The sequence below is a fragment of the Protopterus annectens genome, chromosome 7.part0 (assembly GCF_019279795.1).
Source record: "Protopterus annectens isolate FY-2018-M chromosome 7.part0, PAN1.0, whole genome shotgun sequence".
NCBI classification, from domain to species: Eukaryota; Metazoa; Chordata; order Ceratodontiformes; family Protopteridae; genus Protopterus; species Protopterus annectens.
The window spans coordinates 8,675,525-8,700,695 of NC_056739.1; the positions used below are offsets into that span (position 1 = coordinate 8,675,525).

The following is a 25,171-nucleotide window of genomic DNA, read 5'->3' on the forward strand; positions in this document are numbered from 1 at the left end:
ACATAAATGTCCTAGAGATGAGAGCAGTGCTTTTAACGTTGCAAGCCCTCAACGACTCTCTTCCCCTGGGAACTATTGCAGTCCAAACGGACAATATGTCCGTAGTGTGGTATATCAACAAACAGGGCGGAACCAAGTCCTATCCACTGTGTCGAGAGGCTCTCAGACTTTGGCAATGGGCAATCTCTTCTCAGCGGTTTCTGATAGCAACGCATATCCCCGGGAAATCCAACATCATAGCGGACAGGTTGAGCAGAGCTATTCTCATGCCTCACGAGTGGTCTCTCAAACAATCAGTGACGGAGGAGATTTTTCAGGAGTGGGGCCTTCTTTGCTGCGACCTTTTTGCTACACCTCAAAACAGCAAATGCCCAGACTTCTTATCTCTCTTCCCCCTTCCAGGCCATCCCCCCAGAGACGCTCTAACCCAAGATTGGCCCCGGGGACTTCTTTATGCCTTTCCCCCCTTTCCGCTGATACCTCAAGTAATTCAGAAAGCAACCGCCTTGAGAGCCAAGTTGATTCTCATTGCCCCTTATTGGCCTCGACAGATATGGTTTCCGTTCCTACATAGTTATCTCTTGGTACAGCCATGGCATCTGGACCCAGTTCCAGATCTTCTGACCCACCAGTCGGGGCAGCTGCACCAATCCATACCTTCTCTCAACCTCACTGCTTGGTTGCTCCACTTCCATCCTTAGCCAGGCTCCCTATAATTTCTACTCCCGTCCGGGATATCATAGTAGCTTCCCTAAAATCCTCTACCAGAAGGATTTACACTAGTAAATGGCAACGTTTCTCCTTCTGGGCAAAAGCTAGGAACATAGACCCCTATACTGCTCCGATTCGTTCGGTCATGGACTTCCTAGCTGAGATTTTTCATTCAGGATCCTCTTCCTCCACAGTAAAAGTTCAGCTGGCAGCCATTTAGAATTTTCATATAGGCCTTTTGGTCCACAACATTATGTCACATAAACTTTGCAAGGTATTCCTTAGAGGTATCTTTTTACTAAAACCTCCAATTAGAGACCCCCCACCACAGTGGGATCTAAATTTAATTTTAACATCCTTGATTCTCCCCCCTTTCGAACCTGCGGCTGCCTGTTCGTTGAAATTTCTTTCTTGGAAGACACTCTTTCTAGTCGCCATTACTTCTGCCAGGAGAGTATCTGAGCTTCAGGCTCTCTGCATTTGTCCTCCCTACTTAATTTTCCACAAAGACAGGGTATCTCTAAGGACTAATCCGTCTTTCTTACCCAAAGTGGCATAGCAGACGAACCTAAATCAATCCATTGATCTTCCAGTGTTTTTCCCAAATTATTCTGATAGAGCGGAACAAAAATTACATTGTCTTGATGTTCACCGCCAGCTCAGATATTATCTAGACAAAACTAAACATTTTAGGAAATCTGATCAACTGTTTCTATCCTATGCAGAGAACAGGAAAGGCCTTCCAGTTTCCAAGGTGACTTTATCTAGATGGCTGTCTTCTGTGATTACTTACATTTATCAGCTCAGAGGCAAAGAGTTGATTTCTAGGCCAAAAGCCCATTCTACCAGAGCTCTAGCTACATCTACAGCTTTTCAGGCTAGACTTCCAATAGACACTATTTGTGCAGCAGCCACATGGGCCTCTCCTCATACCTTTGTTTCACATTACAAATTAGACTTGGCCTCCAGAGACAGAGCGAATTTTGGTTCCACCGTTCTCAAGAGTCTGTTCCATTGAGCCACCCAGGATAGAGGTGCTAGGGACGCGGTCCCATCCAGCAAGAATGGAGGCGAGATTGACAACTTAACATTGAGAAGTTATGTACCTACCATAACGTTCCATGTTAGTTGTCTTCTCTCGCCTTCTTTCTTGCGTCCCGCCCTCCATCCCCCCAGCCTGGTCAGACCGAGAAGATTATGCCTCTTCTATTAAGAGGCTTTATCCTTTTTCTAGCTAATCAGCTTCTAGTGTCACTAGATTAGGTTGATCCTTTTCAGAGGATTATGATGATTATGATTGTCATTTTTAGTATTGTTACTTTTCCTCCTCCTTTACAGTTGGAAGAATATATTCCTAATTTCCTTAGCTACCAAACGAGATCTGGGTAGTCTCCGCCTTGCATCATGGGATATAGGGTTGCCTCGAGCTGGTAAAATTAGCTCTCGAGCTTAGCAAGTGCCGAGTCGGAGCCGAGGATCGGCTCCGAACCCATCCAGCAAGAAAGAAGGCGAGAGAAGACAACTAACATGGAACGTTATGGTAGGTACATAACTTCTTATTTTAAAACATCCAGTCCACAGTTATTAAAGACTTCCAATAATTCCTTATGGAAGTCAGAGCTTGAATGTTATTAGGGTATTTGTATACCCTTAGTCCCTTTGGGACAATGTTCTTATTAATGCACTCGGAAAGATAAGCATTTTCAATACATAAAACTCTATATTTTAACATTAACTTAGAAATTTTGTCCATTTTGATGGAATATGAGTCCATATTAGGAGGTCCCTGAGGAGCTCCGTTGTCCAGCTTAAAACTATATTTAACTTTAAGCCATTCACTAGTCTCTTTGACTCTTTTGTCAAGAACAGTACCTGAGTTAGCCGAATGTGGTATCGGTACTTTAGATGTAAGCACTAAGTTCCCTCCTTCTGCATATTCACCATCAGTAGTTCCCACCTCGTTGTTACACAAAACCCTTGGTGTAGCATCCGGATTGAAAGTTCCGCCATTCGGTTCAACCAGGTCACCGGTTTCAAAATTGTTGCCGATAAGCTCTGTTTTTCTCTTATGTTGATGCATAAAAAAACCCTTCGGCTCCGCTTCCTATAGTCCGTGTAACATTAGAGCTAGTTCCCGCCAGGGTATGGCACAACGGGGTGAGCAGATCTATCAATTCGGTTAACTGACCAATCAGTTTGCGCGATTGGCCCAGTTCGTCCTGCTCCTTGGAATCCGGTGCAGTCTCTCTCTCCATAATCTCTCCACAAAACAAAACCAATAACTACCAAACGTGGAAGCTTCCAAAAGTCACTATTAAACCAAAAGAAAGCCGTAGATATGGAGAGAAATAAAAAACGAATTGTGTATAGCAAATATTTATTCCACACGCAAATACCAGTGTCATTAACGCTTTAAAATCAACCATGCGTTTTCGTCCACATGAATTAGGACGTCATCAGATGAAAAAATAAATCACATCAAAGTTTAATAGTGACTTTCAGAAGCTTCCATGTTTGGTAGTTATTGGTTTTGTTTTGTGGAGCTCAACAGAAGAACCTTCACTCTAATAACTCAGAAATGGGGCACCCTGAAGGTTGACCTCTTTGCCTCCCACACCAGCCATCAGCTCAGCAAATTGTGCACCAGGGAGCATCACTGCGTGGCTTGGAAAGTGGATGCCCTGTCGTTCCCCTGGGTCAGTCTGTCAGTCTGTGCCTTTCCTCCACTACCTCTCATCCCCAGGGTACTGCTCAAAATAAAGGAAGAAAAACAAGGACAATTCTTATAGCTCCAGACTGGCCTCGCCAGCACTGGTACCCCTTGCTGTGCAGCCTGTCCGCAATGCCACCATGGCATCTTCCTCAAATTCCAAACCTCCTGACCCAGAGGGAAGGGGAATTCATGTACCCCCAATTGCAGACACTCAATCTGGCAGCTTAGCTTATTCCCTAACCCCTGATCAATCTGCCAGCCTCAGTAAACCGGTTCTAGATGTTATATGTGAGGCCAGACACTCCAGCACTAGAAAGTCTTATGCTGACAATGGAAAGGGTTCTGCACCTGGATTCAGGCTAAGGGAGCCAATATGGCACAACCCCCCCCCCCTCTCATTCTGGATTACTTAGCTGACCTGCTACATAGTGGTCTCTCTTTTTCCTCTATTACAATTCATGCCTCTGCTATCTGCCCCTTTTCTCACACCCTTTGATCAAACAGTTCCTAAGAGGGGCTAGAAACATGAGGCCACCTAGAAGAGCACCAACCCCAGCTTGGGACCTTAACTTTGTGTGGCAAAAGCTCACCCCCCCCCCCTTTGAACCAGCTTCTTCTGCAGATCTAAAATTTCTCTCCTGGAAGACATCTTTCCTTCTGGCCATCACTTCAGCCAGAAGAGTCTCCAAGCTGCAAGCACTCATGACTGTGGAACCCTTCATCATCTCCCATGCTGACAGGATATCCCTCAGGACTAACCCATCCTTCATGCCCAAGGTGGTGTCCAGTGTGGCTCTCAACCAATCCATTCATTTGCCCACCTTTTTTCCTAATCCCCAGAACAAGGGGGAAAGGATTCCGCACTCTCTAGATGTGCACAGACAGCTCAGATTCTATCTAGACAGGACAAAATCCTTCAGGTGACCAGATGAGGTCATTCTGCCAGCCATCTTGGAAATTTTAGATATTACAAAGGGAAATCTTTGAGTATTGAGTATTCTTTCTTGGGCCTGACAACAAGAAGGACCATGAATCACATCATCTGCCTTGGTCTGTTAAGTATGTAGGGAATAGTAATAGATTCAGTCAGGAAAATATAGTGAAGCTTAAGTTTAGATATTGTTTTTCTTTATTTGTACAGTTGTACAGTTTGCTTTCCTTGATGTAAAAATGTATATACTCTCAGGGGTTGTTAATCTTGTACTGCATATATTTGTGCATTCTCTTAATTTTTGATATATCGGAGTTTATTTTATGCTTGATTTTTGTGTTTACACAAGTTTTTTTACTAATTTTGGAGATTTTCTCCCCAGGCCTCCACTGAAAAAGGGCTTCAGTTCAGCTGGACTAACCCGATCAACAAATGTCAAGTAAATAAATAAATGAGTCTGTCCATCAATGTTATTTTCAATATTTCCTGTGATTTGAACTGTAGTTTACTGTAAATATATATTCAGTATAGTATTTTCATGCTCTTTTATTATTTATTATTAAATATATTTAAAACTTTTATTGTGGCTGGTCCTTTTAGAAAATATTTAACCATTGAAAGTGCTTATATTTATTTGGTGACACAGTGTGGACCACTCCAGAAGGCCTAGTTGTCTTGGTCAACTAGTACCATTTGTACTAGTATTAATATTACATGGTATAATTGGACACCCTTTGTTAAGGGCCTTAGAGTAGCTGATTTTGGAGTGCCTGGTGGCATGATAACTACCTTAGACTCTGGGGAAAAGGAGGAACAGCAGGTAAACTTCTTCCAGCCTTTCCTAGATATGTGCGTGTGCGTGCGTGTGTGTGTGTGTGTGTGTGTGTGTGTGTGTGTGTGTGTGTGTGTGTGTGTGTGTGTGTGTAGGCAAATCAAATCTCAAAAGTGTGTGTGTGTGTGTCTGTGTGTGTCAGCTACTTGGAACAGGGACACAAAGCACTAGTTTCACAGAGAGGGTGCTGGGGGACTTGGAGTGGGCACTCGGCTGTGGGCCTAACCCTACAGCTGTACCAGTGGGGAGTCTTATTGGGAACCTGGAGGGAAACAGAAAGATTCAGACCACAGACTAAGTGTGTTCCCTGTGCCCTCCTATGGGAAATTGTACTTGGTGCAGAGAGTTGCATCTGAAAATACTGAGTATATCCATTTGTATTCCAAGTGAACATCCCTCTCCAGTGTCAGTGGTGAGGATTCAGGCTCCTTGATTACTGGCCCAATGTGGGGACATCACAAGAGGTTTAGCTTTTGGAATCTCTGCTTGTAGAAGTTATCAAAAATGTGATGAGAGGGGGTAAACTGATACAGGGAATCTCTCAAAACTTTCAACCCTCCTCTAAATTTTCTAAGTGATTTTCTGCTTTTTCATCCAGTTTTGGCAAGAAAAAGAACAAGCAGTCTCAGCAAAATGCTGGTAAGCAGATGTTTAAAAAACAATAGTAGGGAGGTTCTAAAATAAAAGCAGGAACCCCACACCAGAACAAGAACAGTCAAATAAGTCAGAATGACTATTTAAAGGACCCGGTCCCCCCTCTCCACCCTAACAATCCCTTATCTTTTCCAGAAAATCTGAATCTTCATGTGTCTCTTTGCAACAGATTGTTGGTTCTCAAGCTGATAAAAAGCTGGAAGTGGTCCTGGCAACCAAAGGTGATTCAGAGTGTTGAGTACCTTGACAAGGGCAAGCATCTATTTTATGTTTATGGGCTTGTGTCTGTCCTTGTTGTCCCAGATATCGCTCACTTTTATTCCCCTTGAACACTGTTCCTCAACAAAGTCCAAAGCATCTGTGGTGATTGACTGTTTTGAAGGAGGTAGGGGAGAAGGGGAGTCAGCAGGATTACAAGTAGCAGTGGGAAGAAATTCCCCATTTTCAGAAAATTATTACACATCCCACAGACCATACTCCTCTGTTCCCTCCAGTCCTAAAGGGCATGCTTTCTCAGGGGCTAATAGAAACAGTTCCTCCTTCCCAGTTGGGATCAGGTTTTTATTCAATAATGTTTTGTGCCAAAGAAAGAAAATGCATCGAGACCAGTTCTGGACCTTTCTTTCCTAAACCAGTATGTGCTAGGGCGCAATTACAAAATACATTAATTTCACAACCTGTTACCCCTTCTTCCTCATTTGAGTACTTTGGTAAACTTAGATTTAAAAATTGTTTAACAACAAATTCCTATCCATCCAGACTTCAGATGTTTCTTAAGGCCTTATGTGTCTGGATCACAGTATCAGTTCTCTGCCTTACCTTTTGGGCTATCCAGCACTTCAAGAGGGTTAGCAAAGTGTCAGGCTCTGGTTGTAACCCATTGAAGGCCACCAGGCATCCACATTTTTCCATATTTCTACAATTTGCTTATCTTTGCAGTCTTTTTTCAAAGTGTCAGGAATCCCTCACTTGGGTGAGAGATCTCTTATGCAAGCTGAGATTCCAAGAGAATATTCAAAAGTCTTTTTTGACTCCATCACACAGGATTGTGTTCCTGGGGTGACTGTTAGACACCTCAGTACAGATAGCTTTTCTTGCACCAGAAAAGTAGAGTAATATTTAAATCAGTTCCAGTGTTTTTCATCTCAGTCTTGGATTGCTGCAAGGGAATACCTCAGAATTTTGGGTCTCATATCATCCGAGATTCTCATGATACCTCTAGAAAAGCCACAAATAAGGAAGATACATATCTGAAGTCTCTTTGGTCCCAGCACCAGCATCCATAATCTTTTCAGATTTAATTTCTGTGATTTATAAGAAGAGAAATCACTTGGTGTTGACATCAAATATCCCTATATCCAGGTATCCCATCCCCCCTACTTCAAAGCAGTCAGTCACCACAGAAACCTTGGACTTTGTTTTGGGAGCAGTGTAAAGGGGGCTAAAAAAACAAGGTATCTGGGACAACAAAGACAGACACAAGCACATAAATATAAAAGAGATGCTTGCCCATATCAAGGTACTCAACTCTCTGAATCATCTTTGGTCCCCGAGACCATTTCACGTTTTTACAGACAATACCACAGTAATGTGGTACATAAACAAGCAATGAGGAACCAGGTCTTACGCCCTATGCAGATTAGCCATGCTAACTTGGGATGTAGCTTGTCAGCACAGTTTCACTTTACAGGCTTCCTACCTTCCTTCAGACCAAAACTGTGTGACAGACAAGATGAGCAGGACAAAGACAGACCCTCACAAAGGGAAACTAGATAATAGGGTCTTCGAAGATTTGATCCATCTGTAGGAAATATCTCTAGTAGGCCTTCTTGCCTCCTCCAGAATTCCATACATGAAGCCCTGAAAGACAGATGCCTTTTCTTTTCTTTGGACAGGAATGTTCCTATATACTTTCCATCCTTTCCACTGATTTCCAGGGTACTTCTTAAGATTCAAAGGAATCTTCCAAGACCACTGTGGTGACTCATTTCTGGCCCAGGCAGCAGTGGTTCTCCCTTTGTTTGTAATAGGGTCAGGAGTGATTACAACAAGCTTCCTCTCAAACTGGATTGACTCATAGAAGAACAAGAATGTTTGATACATTCCAACCTCAAACAACTTCAGCTGACTGCCTGAATGATAGGGTCTGTGATGACCCACCACTGCCAACCAATTTGTGATGTGGATATCCCACTTCTGGGCCAGTAATCAAGGAGCCTCAATCCTCACCACTGGCACCTATAGGGGGACATTCATTGGGAGGATAGCAAGTACACACACACACAGTATTTCCAGATGCAGCTATCTGCAAGTGCAATGTCCCTTAAGAGCACACAGAGACAGCAGTCAGTCCAGGGCTGGTTCCTCTACCTTTCTCCAGATCCCCAATAAGACTCCCCACTGACACAGCTATAGCGTTGAGTCCTTAGCCAAGGTTCCAAGCCAAGTCCTCCAACGCTCTGTCTGTGCAACCAGAGCTTCGTGTCCCTCCCAAGTAGCTGACACACACACTCTTTGAGATTTTGATTTACACACACACACACACACACACACACACACACACACACACACACACACACACACCAGGGAAAGCCTGGTAGTGGTTTGCTAGCTATGCCTCCTTTTGCCAAACTATAAGGTAGTTAGCACTGCCACCAGAACCCCTAGACAGCTACTTTAAGGCCCTTAGCAAAGGGTGTCCAATTTTACTGTGTAATATTAATATTAATACAAATGGTAGTTTGACCAACAGCAAGGCTGTTAGGAGTGGCTCACATAGTGTCACCAAATAAATATGCATGTACTCTCAAAACCTAAATATCTCTGCAAAGATCAGCCACAATGAAAGGTTTAAATATATTTAATAATAAATAGTAAAAGAATGAGAACATACTAAGTATATATTCACAGTGACATCAGAGTTCAAAATCACAGGAAATATCTAAAACAACATTGAAGGACAGTCTCAAACAAATAAAAAAAAATAATATCTAAATTAATCTTCACTATATTCCTGACACAAGCCAAGAGAATTGTACTATTTCCTACTAACTTACTTACTAGATCAAGGCAGATGATGTGGCAAATGGTTCTTCTTGTCAGGTCAAAGACAGAATACAGAATGCTCTGTCTCACTAAGAGGCTTCTCTAAATAATATCTAAAATATTACTGCTGGGATTGCTTGCAGAATGACATCATTTCTGGTCATATGATTTCTAGTTCCCAGGGATGTGGTGAATGGTTCTTCTTGTCAGGTCCAAGACAGAATACAGAATGTTCTGTCTCACTAAGAGGCTTCTCAAAATAATATCTAAAATATTACTGCTGGGATAGCTTGCAGAATGACATAATTTCTGGTCATCTGACTTCTAGTTCCCAGGCAAAACTCCCATTGCTGGCAGGTGGCAGTATTTAACGCCTACCAGTAAAAATACACACAAAAGGGCTTTTGCTCAGATCTGTTCAGCTTCTGGAGGTTGTAAAATGACTAAACACTTCCACTCTTCCTGAGTGGCAATTAGTTCATCCCAAAGACAAGACAGAAAGCTTTCTAGTACAGATTTTGTGTCTCTGGCTGCCTTGAAACCTGTAAAATAGCATCTTTATGGCCTAACTTATAAAGTGATTTAATTTCAGATATTTTTCTAAAGTTTGCCGAACTGAGGTTAACACTCCAGTTTCCTCTGTTAAAACATATGCATTTAAACAGGTACTATAGTGCATGTACATTTCTGTTCTGTCCAGTAAGGCAAATCATGGTTAAATTTCAAACACAGTACCTTACATATACTTTTTCAACACACATGTCTGTACAAAGCAGTTTAATGTACACATGACATACAGTTCTAATACATTTGTAACACAAGCATCTTGTATAAATCATTTTGATATTCACCAATGACATATAATTATTTACAGAATTCTAGCTAGCTGTGTTGGCAGTACCTGATTTTGTCACAGGGACTTAATAACTTTAAGGCACCTTTTTACTGAGTAAATACAGCAGGCACTAATGGAGGCAAGAAAGCCTACTAGTAGAAAATCGGGGCGCCAACAGCATAACCAACAACTGTTCAGGGCTAGGATGTCTCTGTTTTTAAAATATATGTGTGAAGTACTCCTTTATTAAAGTTCATTTGACAGCCATTTCATCATGTTTGCCATGGACCCCCCCCCCTTCAAGGCATTCTCATGTGAGAATGTTTTTGAAAGGTGTATTGCATAAGAGACTTCCAAGAAACTGGTGGCTTCTCCTTGTGATTTTCATTTTGTGCTAGAAAAGCTAACACTTGCTGCATTTCAACCAGCTCATCTGTCTGACTTGAGGTTCTTAAAATGGAAAACAGTTTTACTGGTTGGTCTAACCTCTGCAAGAAGAGTATCTGAGTTGCAAGCTGTTAAGGTGGGTCAATCTTATTCCATTTTCCACAGAGAAAGTATTTCCTTGAGAAGAATCCTTCTTGTATAGCTAAAGTGGTATCCAAGTTTACTTTTAGCCAAAGTGTCTATATCTTTGTTCTTCCCTGAACCCACAATTGAAGGAGAAAATATACTTCATACTTTGAATGTCCATAGACAACTCCAGTACTGTCTTGACAAAACAAAATCTTTTAGAACTCTGTATCAGTTGTTCATTTCTGTGAAAGTAAGATGAAGAGACAACCTGTGTCACATCAGCCTATTTCCAAATGGTTATCTCAGGCAATTTCCTTTTGTTATTCACACCACAGCAAAACTTTCAGGCAGGGTCAAAGCACTTTTCACCAAGGCATTGACTTCATCCATGGCTTTCTTGAAAGGGTTGGACATCAGACATGTTCTAGAAGCAGCAACTTCTTCCTGTGTACATACTTTTACAAAGCTTTATCAGCTAGATTCCTTCTCCAGGTCTATGTCAGGCTTTGGTAGGTCCATTGTCTAGGGGCCTTTGGACCCTTTTCTTTCAACTTCCCAGATTTTCTAAGCTGTAGTAATTATCCATATAGCTTAGTCTGCTGTAGCACTGATAATTATGAAGAACATTTTACCGTTGGGTAAGTAAACTTACCATAACAGTAGATATTCGAATGATCACTACTGAAGTACCCAACCCCTCCCTCCATCCCCCTTGTTTTTAGTGTGTTTTTTTATGATAGGGCGTGAACCTTTGTTTTGTTTTTTTTGTTTGTTTGTTTTTCTTTTGTTCCTCGCAATGTCATCTCAGTACATAGCCTCCCTGAAAGCTCTGAAGGGTTTGGCACCCAAAGCTGTCGTTTATTCATCTCCGTTCTAGCTGACTAATGGTTTGGGTGCATGGAAGGTACCCTAAAACTTTGGACTCTGGCCAGCTGTTATATCCTATGCAGTCTATTTCTCATATAGCTTAGGCTGCTGCAGCAGTGATTATTGAAATATTTACTGTAATGGTAAGTTTGCTTACACAACTGTGCTTTCTTTTTGGGTTTGGGACAATTTTTGATGGCTTTCAAATAGTATTGTTCTGGCTTTAGTGGGATTAAGTATTATTTTTTGCTTTAGCAGCCATTCATGAGAGAGGGTAAAGGTTGAATTGAAGCTGCAAATGAATGTCTTTGTGGTTGTGGCTGGACCTGTAGATTACCTTGTCATTGTACTAGTGGAGAAGTGGTAAGAGGGGGAGGTCATAAGGGAGTTTGTTAATAAAGAGGGAAAATAGCAAACAGACAAGAATTGAACCTTGGGGAATGCCTGAATGTAAAAGTGCTTTATCTGATAGGAAAGTTTTCCTTTAAAGTATGTAATTGAGAGGACATTTTTGAACCATGGATGTGTCTGCATTAATGCCATGTTCTGTTATGTTAAGGAACAGGGAGTGATCAATGAGGTCAAAGGCTTAAATGAGATCTCTGAGTACAGCGCCAGTGAGGTTGCTTGTATATGTATTGTGGAATATATCATCTGTTAAGTTACAGAGTGCAATCACAGTGCTGTATACCGGCCAGAAATCACGTTGTTTTAGGGAGAACAGATGGTATTGCTGGATGCATTTAAATAGTTATGCATAAACTGTCTTTTGGAAGAGTTTCCCCTAGAGTGGCTAAAATGAAAATTGGCCAGAAATGGTCAGGGGGGGGGGGGGGGTATTTTTTGGGTTGGGTTGTTTTGGGAGGAATTTAATTAGTTCCGTTTTTTAGATGTAGAGTATGACAGTTTTTGGTGAGGCAGTGGTTGTAGACATTGGTAAGGATTTCAGTGAGGTATTTTTCTGCAGTAGTAAATCAGTCTTAGGCTGAGAGTGTAGAGTTGCTTTTCAATAAGGTAGCTGCATGTTAGGGATGTGTGCATTTAAAGTAGAATGGAGGGATGACTGGGAGAGGGGAGGGTAGTTCAAGATTATAGTGCAGTGGATTGCATTTTTGAGGGAGTAGGTGGCTAAATTGTAAGATAAAGTCAAAGGTGGAATAGTCATGATTGTCCATAATTGATTAGGTTAGACGATCTAATGATTGGGGGGGTTGTCATCCTGTATTTAAGTTAATTCCTCTATAGAAGAGTTTTGTTTGGCTGACAGTGATCTCTGTTTGGATTTGTGGAAGGAAGATGTATGTCTTTGTAAGCACTGGCAAGTTTCTGAGGGACAGAAATTTTGAGTTTCACTGTTGGGGTTCTGTTTCCAGTTTATCCCAGTTTCACGTGTAGAGATGCTTGAGTTCAGTAGTCGTTCAATCAGATTTGAAGGGCTTGTGTAGCCTTGTGATTAGAGGGACAAATTTGTCTAATAATTGGAGTAAGATTTAAGTAAGCTAGATGGCTGCTACAGTTGGGTCTCCTAAAGAGATAATTGGTAAGTAGTCATAGGAAGTTAGGTGATGTATTTTTTTTTTTTTTAGTTTAGCAATATCATTGTTAGATTGTGGTCAAAAAATGGTGCAGTATACAGGGATGCCTTATGGATTGATTGGAAATGATGAATTGGATTGGGTGTTGGTCTCTGAATACAGATGGCAGTGTGGTAATATTTTAGATGGTGGGTATGTTGGTAATACTGAGGTCTAGAGTGGAGTGCTTGGAGGATTTTTAAATGGTGTGTTAGTTCAGTGATTAATTGTAGAAGGCCTACGTCAGCTGGGAATTTAGATATGGAGGATTCTGAACTCAGGAAGGTCATGCTGAAATCACTTAAAATGATGATATTCAGATGCTTAGGCATAGTATTTAGGATGTCTGAGTATATACATGTGCCTTCATTCTTTTAACCATCACATGTGTCTTCATGCTTTTAACAATCACATGTGTCTTCATGCGTTTAACCATCACAAGTCATAGCTGTAACATGAAGTGATAGACTTCAAATTTTCAGATTCATGCTTGAGCATATAATTTGAATTTTGACTTTTAAATGTTATTTATGATGTCCTACATTACACGCAAGTAGAAGTCTGATAAATAGTCAAGGTAGTTTTACAAGACCTTTCACATACTTGCTGAGAACTACTGTTCTTTTAGATGTAGTAAATTAAGGATCACCATGACTGTCTCTCCTCAATATGTTACTAATCTCTTTTATATCCTGGGCCAAATCAGAAGATTGTAGAGTACATTGCAACAGATTAAGTCGGTAACTGAATTTTATTGTTCTTAGCTGTTCTAACATCTTCATAGGTTCATAGGAGATTACTAGGCTAACAGCTTAAGGGCCCTTACAAAGCTAGCCAATATAACCTGATTTTACCCAATATATGGCCCCTAGGGGTAAAAGGATGGCATGGATTTGCGCCTGTGGATTGAGTTTCTTACAGAGTGCTCCTGTCCATAAGGAACAATGGGACTCCTCCAGGTGTGAATTTGTGATTCCCCATCCATTGATCCAAATTGTGTTTGAAGAACGCCACTGAGGGCTCTGCTTAATGTGAATAGGAAGCCTGTTCCAAAGAAGGGGCAATCTCTGAGACCCATATGTGTCTCTACAGTATATTTTGTTTGAGTCACTGACTTAGTTTAGATCTCTAGATCAGGTGACCCTTGTGCTGTTTGACTTGTGGATGTGTAGCAGCTCCATCAGGGCTGGATTTGTGAGTGTCTTGTAGATCAGGCATAGGTCACCTGTTAATAGTCGGTAGGAGACAGACTAAAGGGATAGGGCTTTTAGTCTATCCACATACTTCATGTTGTTTACATCCTGTGTTTTCTTTGTGAGGAACCTCTGAGGTCGCTCCAGCTGCTGTAAATGTCTAGTCAAGTACATGCCAAATGGCACTCTGGAATCGATTATTGGTCTAATGAGGGCTGAGTTTAGCAGGACTATAATTTTCTTGGATCTGGATGCCTTACCTTTACTTACAGGTTGTGCCGCATAAAAGGATTTCCTCACCTATTAGTACTGTGGGTCCATCAGGGTGGCTTGTTTTTGCAGTTTGACCTGGGTTTATTTTGGTCTAGTACTGCCATTTTTATGCAGTTGTTTATATGGTCATACAGGGCTTTTGTGTATGCCTCTGTACAGGTGTCTGTGTTTTCTGGATTTGGGGGAGCTTGGAAACTAGATATGATATCCCTTAATAGGGAGCAGTTTCGTGTTTCACTTTTTCAGTCATTAAATTTGGGTAATATGCTGGCAGGCTGCCCTCAGTCGGCCTGAATATCAAAGTCTTGGGTCTTGCGTCGGTTGCTGTCTCCTCTTCCATGACGTCAGGTCGTCAGGGGTATAAAACAGGCAGCCAACGTCATTTTCTTTAGTCTTTCTTGCCGCACAGTGCCCAAAGCAGAAGCAGTTTGCAAGTGCCGGTCGGCCGACTCCTGAAATTTTCGAATGTGAGTTTCAGAACCAAAGTCTTCAATTAAAGCTAAGTACCCCTTTGGGGAAACTTTTTCTTGCTCCATACCGATGTCAGTAAAAGTTAATAATTGCATTACTTGTGGAAAGCAAGTACCTCATAAGGATTTTCATTTGTACTGTATTCCTTGCCTAGGCCCAGATCATTGCTGTTGGTTTTGTGCTAGATTTAACCAACGCACTATTAAGTGTCGGTATATCTTTGCTTCAAAATATTTTGGAAACAGATTTAACTACCCTGAAATGTCATCGGATAGCAATCCGACTACCGGAGTTCACAAAAAACGCAAAGAAAAGGACAGAGACAGACCGTCGAGTTCCAAAACCGACGACAAAGCTTCTCCTAAGCCAGTCGCCGGTTCGCCGGTACTCAGTGAGGCGCTTTTGCAGCCCCTGATACCCGCTACTTTCGAGTCGCAGGCCTCTATCGAGACCCATGTGGAGTCCGGCACTCCACGAGATTCTCAAAGTATTGTACCCGCAGATGTCTCTCCCTCAGATGGGTCCAGAGCCGCTGAGCAGGCACCGGCTTCTGAGGGTGTCTTCAGGCCTCAGCATTTCTATATAAAACCGATGCCAGCTTCAAAAACAAAGACAAAAGCAACTTCCAAGGCTAAAAAAAACGACACATGAGCCATGTGCTCAGGCCTCTATGCCCAAAAAGCAGATGATCAAAATGGCTGAAGACTTAATCACCTTGATCAGGGGTTCCCAATACCCCCCCCCCCTCTTCATTGGAAGAGTCAAGATTTCTGAGAATCAAAAAAGAGGCTTAGGGATTTCCTTCTTCTTCCTCAGCATAAGCCTTTGGCCATACCTCCTGTATTAGATATTGTTGATGATGTGTTTTTGGAATCAAGCATGACTCCAGATTCCCTACCTCCGGCTCCTAGCAAGTCAGACAGATACTACAGGGTTCCTGACTCTCACAAATTTTTATTCAAAAACCCTGCTGCTGACCCTGAAACTATCTCACAGGGTCCCAAAGGTGTAAAGGCCTCAACAGCTAAGAATCCTACCCCCTCTGATAGAGATTCCAGGGTGCTGGATAGATGGGGAAAAAGGTTTGTATGTCTGCAACCTTGGCAATTAGGGCCTTAAACTGCCAGTTTCTTATGCTTAAATATCAACAGCATGTTATGGGATTATTGAAACAGAAAATGATGTTGATTTCTGAATGTGTGGAAAATAAAGAATTACAGGAATTATTGCATGCAGCAGAAGAGGTTGGAAAGTATACTTTGGAATGTGGATTTGATTCCTTGGAGGCCTCCTGCAGGGCCGCAGTTACTGGATCTGTGATTAGAAGGCATGCCTGGCTCAAGGAGCAAAATTTGCCTGATCATGTTAAAGCTAAATTGTTGGATGCACCTTTACAGCATGATACCCTGTTTGGCAATAAGGCAAAAGAGGTTTTAAAGAAAATGGAAGACAAAGCTAAGTCTGTGCAAACTGTAAAAGACTTCTCACAAGTGCAGCCTCCAAGATTCAGTAGACACTGGCCTACAAAAAATTGGTCCTTTCCTGTGTCCGACAGAGCTTCACGGGGTAAATCCAGGCACTCAAAAGGCTCTAGATACCAATTACAGAATTCTTACAGGTCAAAGCAATGGGGTGCCTCTACCTCCAAATCTGGAGGAAATAAAGCACAAACCTACAGTAAACATTCTCAATGACTTCCCTCTGCCATCACCAAGCACATATCTTTTGTCCCCCTTAGGGGAAAAACTAGCACTTCATGCTCAAAATTGGCAGTTAATAACCCAAGACAAGTGGGTATTAAACATAGTATCCCAGGGATACAGATTTCATTTCCATACCTTGCCAATTCCAAACGGTTGGCCAGATCTGCCACAAAATCAGTGAGCAGAGGCACAGAAACAAGTTACGTCCCTCATGGATAATGGGGGCTATTCAGCCAGTACCAGAACAGGAAAAAGGACAAGGGTTTTACTCAAGACTGTTCTTGGTACCCAGAAAAGACAATGCCTGGCACCCAATACTGGATTTATCGATTTTGAACACATTCTTGGACATACCAAAATTCAAAATGCTAACTTTGCAGCAGCTTCTACCCATGCTAAGCAAGAACGCTTGGCTAGTGACTCTAGACTTAAAAGAGGCATACCTGCATATCCCAATAAGGGAATCGTGCAGAAGATACCTCCGCTTCATGGCTGGTTTTATGCATTACCAATTCTCTGTACTGCCCTTTGGCTTATCTACTGCGCCCAGGGTCTTTACAAAGTGCCTGGCATCAGTAATTGCATTTTGCAGACAAAGAAGTATACAAATTTATACTTACTTGGACGACTGTCTCATTCAAGCAGAAAACAAGGACATTCTTCTTCAACATCTGGCGTTTGTGAAAAGGCTTCTAACATGCCTAGGGTACACAATAAACAAAAAGAAATCACAACTGGTACCCTCTCAAAAAATTACATTCCTGGATGCAAGCTTGAATACAACTGCCCAGATGGCTTACCTTATGCCAGACAAACAAAGGCAACTGACTATTTACTTCAAACAGATGACAACAAAAACCCAGTTATCTGCAAGACAAATTCTGCAGGCTTTGGGGTTCATGGCATCCTGCATTCTACTGATTCCATATGCAAGACTGCATATGAGGACACTACAGTAGTACCTAAAAAGTTTATGGATTCAACATTGTCACAGTTTGGAAACAATGATTACTCTTATTCCCTGCCTACAACAGGAGTTTCTTTGGTGGGCAGAGACATGTCACCAGAACATGGGACGGTCTTTCACTCTACCCCCTGCCAACCAAACCCTAACTACAGATGCATCAGACTATGCTTGGGGGGCCCACCTGGCAGGGAGATGCATTCAGGGCATATGGAGCCCAAAACAAATGCATCTGCATATCAACCAGAAAGAGATGTTAGCTGTTCAGAATGCTCTGACAGCCTTCAAGGACTTACTTCATCCAGGACAACTACTGATAAAGATGGACAACACCACGGTTATGTGGTACATAAACAAGCAGTGGGGCACACATTCCTACGCCTTTTTCAGACTAGCCATGGCATTGTGGGACACAGCCTTGACTTACCAAGTACATCTTCAAGCTCAATTCCTGCCAGGAAAACAGAATACTCTGGCAGGCGACCTAAGCAGAAGTCTTATGGACCCCCATGAGTGGAAACTGCATCTACAAGTCTTCAGCATGATAACAAAGAAATGGGGGAGCCTGGACATAGATCTATTTGCCTCTCCCCAGATTTATCAACTGGACAAATGCTGCACAAGGACTTATCACAGACAAGCATGGAAAGTGGATGCCGTATCCTTCAGTTGGAAAAACCTATCGGTCTACGCCTTTCCTCCTCTGCCTCTTCTTCCCAAGGTACTACTAAAGGTCAGACAGGAAAAACCAGAAATGATTCTAATTGCCCCGGACTGGCCTCACCAGCACTGGTACCCAATCCTAAGGAATATGTCTCAACTCCCTCCTTGTTACTTGCCTCAAATACCTCATCTACTGTCTCAGCAGAACAATCAAATTCTGCACAGTCAGCTCCAAACTCTGAACCTGGCAGCATGGCTGATCATGTAGTTATTCAAACAACACCTCTCAGTAAATCTGTGATGGGTGTCATTTTGGAAGCCAGAAGGCCTAGTACTGGAAAATCTTATGCTGATAAATGGAGGAGATTCTGTGCTTGGAACCAAGCACAAGGAACTGACACAGCAAAATTAAATATTCCTCAGATTTTACAATATTTGACTGAGATGCTTGACAAGGGCCTATCTTTTTCATCAATAAAAATACATGCCTCTGCCATCTCGGCTCATTACAACACAGAGCCGCCCATCTTTTCTCATCCTTTGCTAAAACAGTATGTTAGAGGGGCAAAAAATTTAAGGCCTCCCAGAAGATCACCAATTCCTGCATGGGACCTCAATTTTGTGTTGGAAAAGCTCACCCTGCCTCCATTTGAACCGGCTGCTACTGCAGATATAAAGTTTTTATCCTGGAAAAAAAGCATTCCTTCTGGCAATCACTTCAGCAAGAAGGGTTTAAGAGCTCCAGGCCCTCATGGCTGTGGAGCCTTTTATTATATTTTACCCAGACAGGGTGTCCCTCAGGACCAATCCTTCCTTTATGCCTAAGGGTGGTATCCAGTGTGATTCTTAATCAAACTATTCACCTGCCAACTTTTTACCCAAATCCGCAGAACAAGGGGGAAGCGGATTCTGCATTCCTTGGAAGTACACAGACAACTAAGATTCTACTTAAACAGGACCAAATCTCTAAGAAAGTCTGAGCAGCTACTGGTGGCATTTGCTGCAAGATCAGAGTGAAAGGCTATTTCAAAGCAGACTATTTCAAAGTGGATAAGCCACTGCATTCATTTCTGCTATTCGCATCATGGTAAACCAGTACCCAAGGGCATTAGGTCACATTCCACCAGGGCTGCATCTACCTCAGCAGCTTTTCTCAGAGGGGTGCCAACCAAAAACATTCTAAAAGCTGCTACTTGGAGTTCTGTTCATACATTTACAAAGCATTATCATTTGCCTCTCTTCTTTAAGTCCAGGGCAGGCTTTGCCACTGCAGTTCTGCATGGCCTTATAGCTGCTCCTAATGCTATTTAGTTCCAGCCTCCCATCCATAGCTTTGGGATTCTACCCAAATGTAATGACTGCAACAGTGAAACAAGAAGAACATAGTACAGTTGTGTACACTTAGCATAAATGTAGCTGTTCGAGTGTATTCACTGTTGCAGTCCGGGTTACCCACCCGCCATCCCCCTTTATTCTACAGCTTCTCTTTCCTTCACTATATTCTACAGCCTTTGTGGTGTATTTGCTTTTAGATGAAGGTAACGTTTATGTTGTGACAATTGCATGCATATATAGTTTATATATATATATATATATATATATATATATATATATATATATATATATATATATATATATATATATTTGCTCCCCATTTGGGGAGCACTTGACATCTGGGGCAAGAAAAACTACAGAAAGTCGCATCGGCTGCCTGTTTTATACTCCTGATGACCTGACGTCATGGAAGGGGAGACAGCAACTGACACAGGGCCCAAGACTTTGATATTCAGGTCGACTGAGGGCAACCTGCCAGCAGATTACCCAAATGTAATGACTGCAACAGTGAATGCACTCTAACATCTACATTTATGGTAAGTGTACACAACTGTACTATGTCAGCATTCTTCAGGGTGAGGAGAGGTCCCAGAGTGTGAATTTTTTTTGTTAAGGCTCCTAGCATTGAGTAGTAACATCTTTAGCTTGTCCTGCATAGCTTTTATTATGTTGGAAGGTTTGTCTGTTTGGCAATGCCTAAAAAGGCACTGTAGGGGTAGATAATGTTTTGGCCAGTATCTGAAAGCATAGAGTTGACAGGTGAAGTCTGTCCCTGGCAAAGCAGTGTGGCCTTTCAACCATGTCCTCCCAGGCTAACAAGTACTGGACTCCTTTAAAATGACACTAGTAGCTAAGCCAATTGTTAAAGTCAGTCAGTTTCTTTTTGTATTGTGGCATCATCTTTGTAGACAGGAGAATGTTGCTCACTACTAGGCTTATACCTGCCTGTAGCACATATTCTGAGAGGGTTTACTGTCAAATGATTGTAATTTAAAAGATCAAACGTTCATTTGTGCGACCCACGTCATTGACTCATGAATATTAAATGGTTCATGTCGACAGTTAATTTATAAAACTCAGCTGTCTAAACAAATGTCGAGAACAAGGCAGTGGAATGTGCAAGTGCTCCAGAAAGTCCTATACGTTCACCACCACCAAATGGACACGCATCCAAAGTTTTATTTGTTTTTTTCTTTCATACTGAGATTGCAGAACAGTGCAGATATGGAGATATACCTTTTTCCGCACTGTAGTGCGATCTCGGAGTTGTAATATATAAGTAGCAGGGGGTGCAGGGGGGCTTACCCCCCCCCCTGCAAAAACAATACTGTCAGCACTGCGCAGTATGGATCTGGTTCGTATGTAGTGCTGTATAGGGGATATTACAATTAAGAATATACATCAAATTAGTAAAACTAACATTATCACACATTTTAATGCATGATGTCACTTCCACGACGTTCTTAAAGGCAAATGCAGCTGTTTTTCGAGTATTTAAACTTTGATAATTTTTTTCAGTAGTGATGAACGTTGCATAAATGTATTTCGATGTTATAACTGTCGAATATATGACTTACAGTCTTTTGATAGTAAACCATTCTGAGAGCTCAATCATTTCTCTCTTCATATAGTCCATGGAGGTATGTCTCAGGTCATTCACACCCGCGTGGACTGTGACTGAGTCATACTGGTACTTAGGGGTAAGTGACTTGAGTGCATATGTGATCTGGTGAATCCTGCTTTCTGCCAGGCAGCTAATTGTAACCTTCCCCTTATCCAGCCTGGTAAGAGGGACATCAGTGTGTCTCACAATGGAGTCTCCTATGACTAGAATTTTGAGTTGTGGAGTGTTTCACTTTATGGGTTTGGTAGTTGAGGCACAATGAGATGTGGCTTTATGATGTTCTGATGGGAATTGTCTTGTTTGTGTACATGGGGATTTTCTGAGGGCTGCTCCTGAAAGGCCTTTGAGGTTTGGGTAAAATACATGTGAGCACTTCTGCATATGTGGGTCTATGTGTGTGGTCCTTTCTGGGTGTGGTGAGTGATGTGTGTGAGTCGCTGACAACCTGTTTGTTGCTTTTTGTGTCTGTATGTGAGAGTGTAGTCTCCAACGTCAATGTGTAACTACATCTCTCGCATACTGTATTTATCTGTTCAAGAATGAAGCGGTTGCCAGTGTACATAAGTCAATTGTTACATTGCCTCAGTACACACATGTCCACCAAGCTGGATGCAGAGATAGCAGGAAAGTGCCGATCCATAGTTGCAGGTCTTAATGTGTTCTTGAAAGGAATAGGAGTGGAGGATGTTTGTAACTGGATGAGTGAAGTCTGCTTACGTGGTGTAATCTACAGTTAACCTAACAAGTGATGCTTCCCAGTACAAAATCAGATGCTGTCTGAGCAGCTAGCCATAGTAATGGGCGCTATAATAAGGTAACTAGCACAATAGTCTTTCATAGTGTAATGAAAATAAACAATGTTTCTAGATGTTTGCATCTGTACAGGGCACTGAAACAGTGAACAGCTCTGTGCGAATGTGCCAAATTTATACCAGCACTGGAAAGACAGAAAACTGGCTGAACACTGGCCAGTACAACGACTACACTTAGAATTCTTTTGTGTGCTTCCCAGGTCAGATAGACTTGGTAAACACCTACTGCCACTAGATGAACAATCCCAGTCCTCCTATTGTATAAGCACTGTAAAGGAGTGTCAACAGTGAAATGCTACCACAAGCAAATATATATGGATACAGCAGTGTACTTTAAACAGCTTATAAAAGTGTGATTCATACCTCTCAACCTCTTAGAGCATGAAATCTGGACAAAGCCATACATAATGAGGGGACAAAGGTCCAAAAATAGGGACAATTTCTAAATATTGCTCTTACAAACTTAGAAAGTTGATAGCTTAGCAGGTTTTGCATTAGCATGAATTTTCTGAACAGTATGAAGTCTGAAACTCAAATGTCTGTCATTATTTTCTGACTTTAATTTTTAATGACTTGCCAGTGATTTGCCAGAAAACCACAGTTTTATGAAAAACGGACCAAAAATGTGAGGCAAAAATCTGGACATTCTGCAAAAATCTGGACAGTTGAGAGGTATGGATTCAGTAAAAGTACTTTGCATTGTATAAATTATCAAAGAGCCACTCAAATGTATACAGTTTATAAAGGCACTAAAAACAAGATAAGCTGATTATGTAGCCCTCCAGTGAATAAAACTTCTCAAGTGTTTCCCCAACTAAAACAGGCTACCTCTCAGTGCACTAGATGGAAAATTCACAGATCTCTTGATGTAAAAACACAGGAAAGTGCTTCCAAGAGTATAAAAATATACTACTTTATCCAACAGCTCACTAGATAATGAATTCAGAGCAAGTAAATCAGTAGAGCAGAAAATGAGAGGCAAAATAAGCACAAGGAAAGGCAGAAAATAATAAAAAATTTCAACAGCAGTGTAGAAAGGGAGGAGCCCATTAACCTCAATTTACAGTAGGGGTGATCAGTCCAAAATAGCCAGGTTTAATAAGCAGTTCAGTGAAGGAGAGGGTGGGTAGGAAAAATAACTATCAGGGAATCACTAGCAGTGCTTTGGCTTATGCAGGCTTGAAATATTTTTAGAAAAGACAAAGACACAGAAATGCACTGTGTATTTAAGTATCACTCAAGAAACAACCAGTGAAAAAAAAAAAACGTGAAATGTGCAGCCTAGATAATTTAAGTGTCAATCTCTCACATAGAACAAAAACACCAGGCCAGGCAGATTTCTTAAATCAGAAAACAAAACTGAGCAGGTAAAACAGAAAGTAGCTCTGTCAGCAACTGATGTCTATTTAGAATAGGAGAGGCATGTATTTACTTGTGCTGTATGTTACTTTAATGTTTGGTTGGTTGTGTTTAATAACAAAACTCATACTGTTACTAATGGACTGCTGAGTTTCCACTACTCTGAATATTTTAATTAAAAGCAGCTGAATTGAGCATTGATTCATAGCAAGGGGAATGCATCATTTTCAAAGGTTCAGCACCCTGAGATTTAATTAAGTAAATGGTGCAGGAGAAAGAGCCGCCATTATGGCAGTTTTGGATGGATTTGTCCTCCACAGAAAATATGTTTGTTTCATTATGAGAGCTATATTTTCTTTTAAATTTGGAATTCATTTTAAAGAACGTCTTTGTAGGGCAACCACCTGTCCCTTTTTACACAGGGCAATCCCTGTTTCAACAATGACATCCTGTTGGAAAACATAAATATAATAAAATATCCTGCGGTTTTAGGATGAAAAATATTCCCTGTTTCCACTAATAGTTGCATAAAACAATTAGTATCTGAAACACCTTAATATGATATGGAGCAACAAATACAATTCACTAACAGTGAGTGTTTATTTTAGCAACAAAGTTAAGCCCATTTCATTGTCCTGGTTGCAGATATGGTTTGTCCTGCAAACATTTTCATAGAAAAAAACATCCACTTTCAGCTTTTGAACAGTTTGCAGCCTACGTCTTGCAGACATCTTAGCGCTGTCACTAAAAATTGCATACAAAGTTAAATGCATTGCTTGTGTAAGTTAATATGATTATTTTTGTCATATTTTAGGGAAGGATCAGTTGTAATCCAGGTCAGAGGTGAAATGTTTTGTGCATCTGTGGAAGTGGCAGGAATAATGATGTATAATTGATTTTTTGTATGACCCGAATTATTACTGAGACAATGTTAACAGCTTGTGTTGCCTTCAGCATGCATACATGTGTGTGTGTGTGCAATGATAAAAAATAATTGCACACACACACACACACACACACACACACACACACACACACACACACAAAATAATAAAGACTCTTTCAGATTTAAAATGTGAGCAGTCTACCTTTTCTCCCAGTGTATATAGCTAAGTGTATTACAAAGCCCTTGCTAATTGTTCTCTTTGTCTGCCTCTGTTTCTCTTTCAGTTTTTTACTTGCCTGTTGATTATTTTTGCTGCAGAAGTAGCTGCTGGAGTTTATGGATTTCTGAACAAAGATGAGGTAAAGAACCATCAGAGTCTTTGTGATGTGCTGTAAATTGGTATTCATATATACAGATGATCAGTGGGCTTAGAAAAAATGTAATTTATTTCCTTTTTTTTTTTTGCTTTTCATTTATTTATTCATTTTAAGATGAAGCAGTTAAATTTTACTAGAATAATTATTACAATTTAAATTTATCACTCATTATTAGTATTCCATATATTGCCATATAATACCATTATTACTAATTCCTACATGGTCTATCCTAATGTTAATACTATATAACTGGTGGTATACGTTGTTTACAATGCATGCCAATCATACCTCTCAACCTCTTAGAACAAAAAATCGGGACAAAGCCTAAAATGATGGTGGGACAAATAGGGACAGATTTTAAATATTGCCCGGACAAACTTATAAAGTTGATAGAATAATAGGTTTTGCATTAGCATGAATTTTCCGAAGGATGTGGAGTCTTAAACTCAAATGTTTGTCCTTATTTAATGACTTCAATCCTCAGCTCTTTGCCAGAAAGGGACAGATTTTAGGAGGAACATACCAAAAATATGAGGCAAAAATCTGGACAGTCTGAGAAAACCTGTACAGTTGAGAGGTATGATGTCAATTCTTTAACAAATTTCACTAGACAATATGTGTTAAAATTCACATGTTCATTAGTTACTTTAATTTATATATTTTTCAGTGTTATTTTTTCTAATAACATTGCTAATTTTGGCCAGTATTTAAAGGTCATTGTACCTTTCTTTGCTTTCACTTGCATTGTATTGATTACATAATTTTACAATGTATATCAGTTGATGCAGTAAATTTAGAAAGTGAAGGAGAAGAAAGCTTTTTTCCAATTTTTA

The 25,171-nt window shown here is 41.0% G+C and overlaps 1 protein-coding gene across 1 annotated transcript in view; it reads left to right on the forward strand.

Annotated features, from left to right (window-relative positions):
- The window catches only part of TSPAN2 (tetraspanin 2), a 977,937-nt gene that overhangs the window by 812,789 nt on the left and 139,977 nt on the right, over positions 1-25,171 (forward strand). Inside the window, exon 4 of the mRNA XM_044076441.1 lies at positions 24,246-24,320. Coding sequence (XP_043932376.1) covers positions 24,246-24,320 — 75 coding nt within the window. The remainder of the gene's footprint in view (positions 1-24,245; positions 24,321-25,171) is intronic.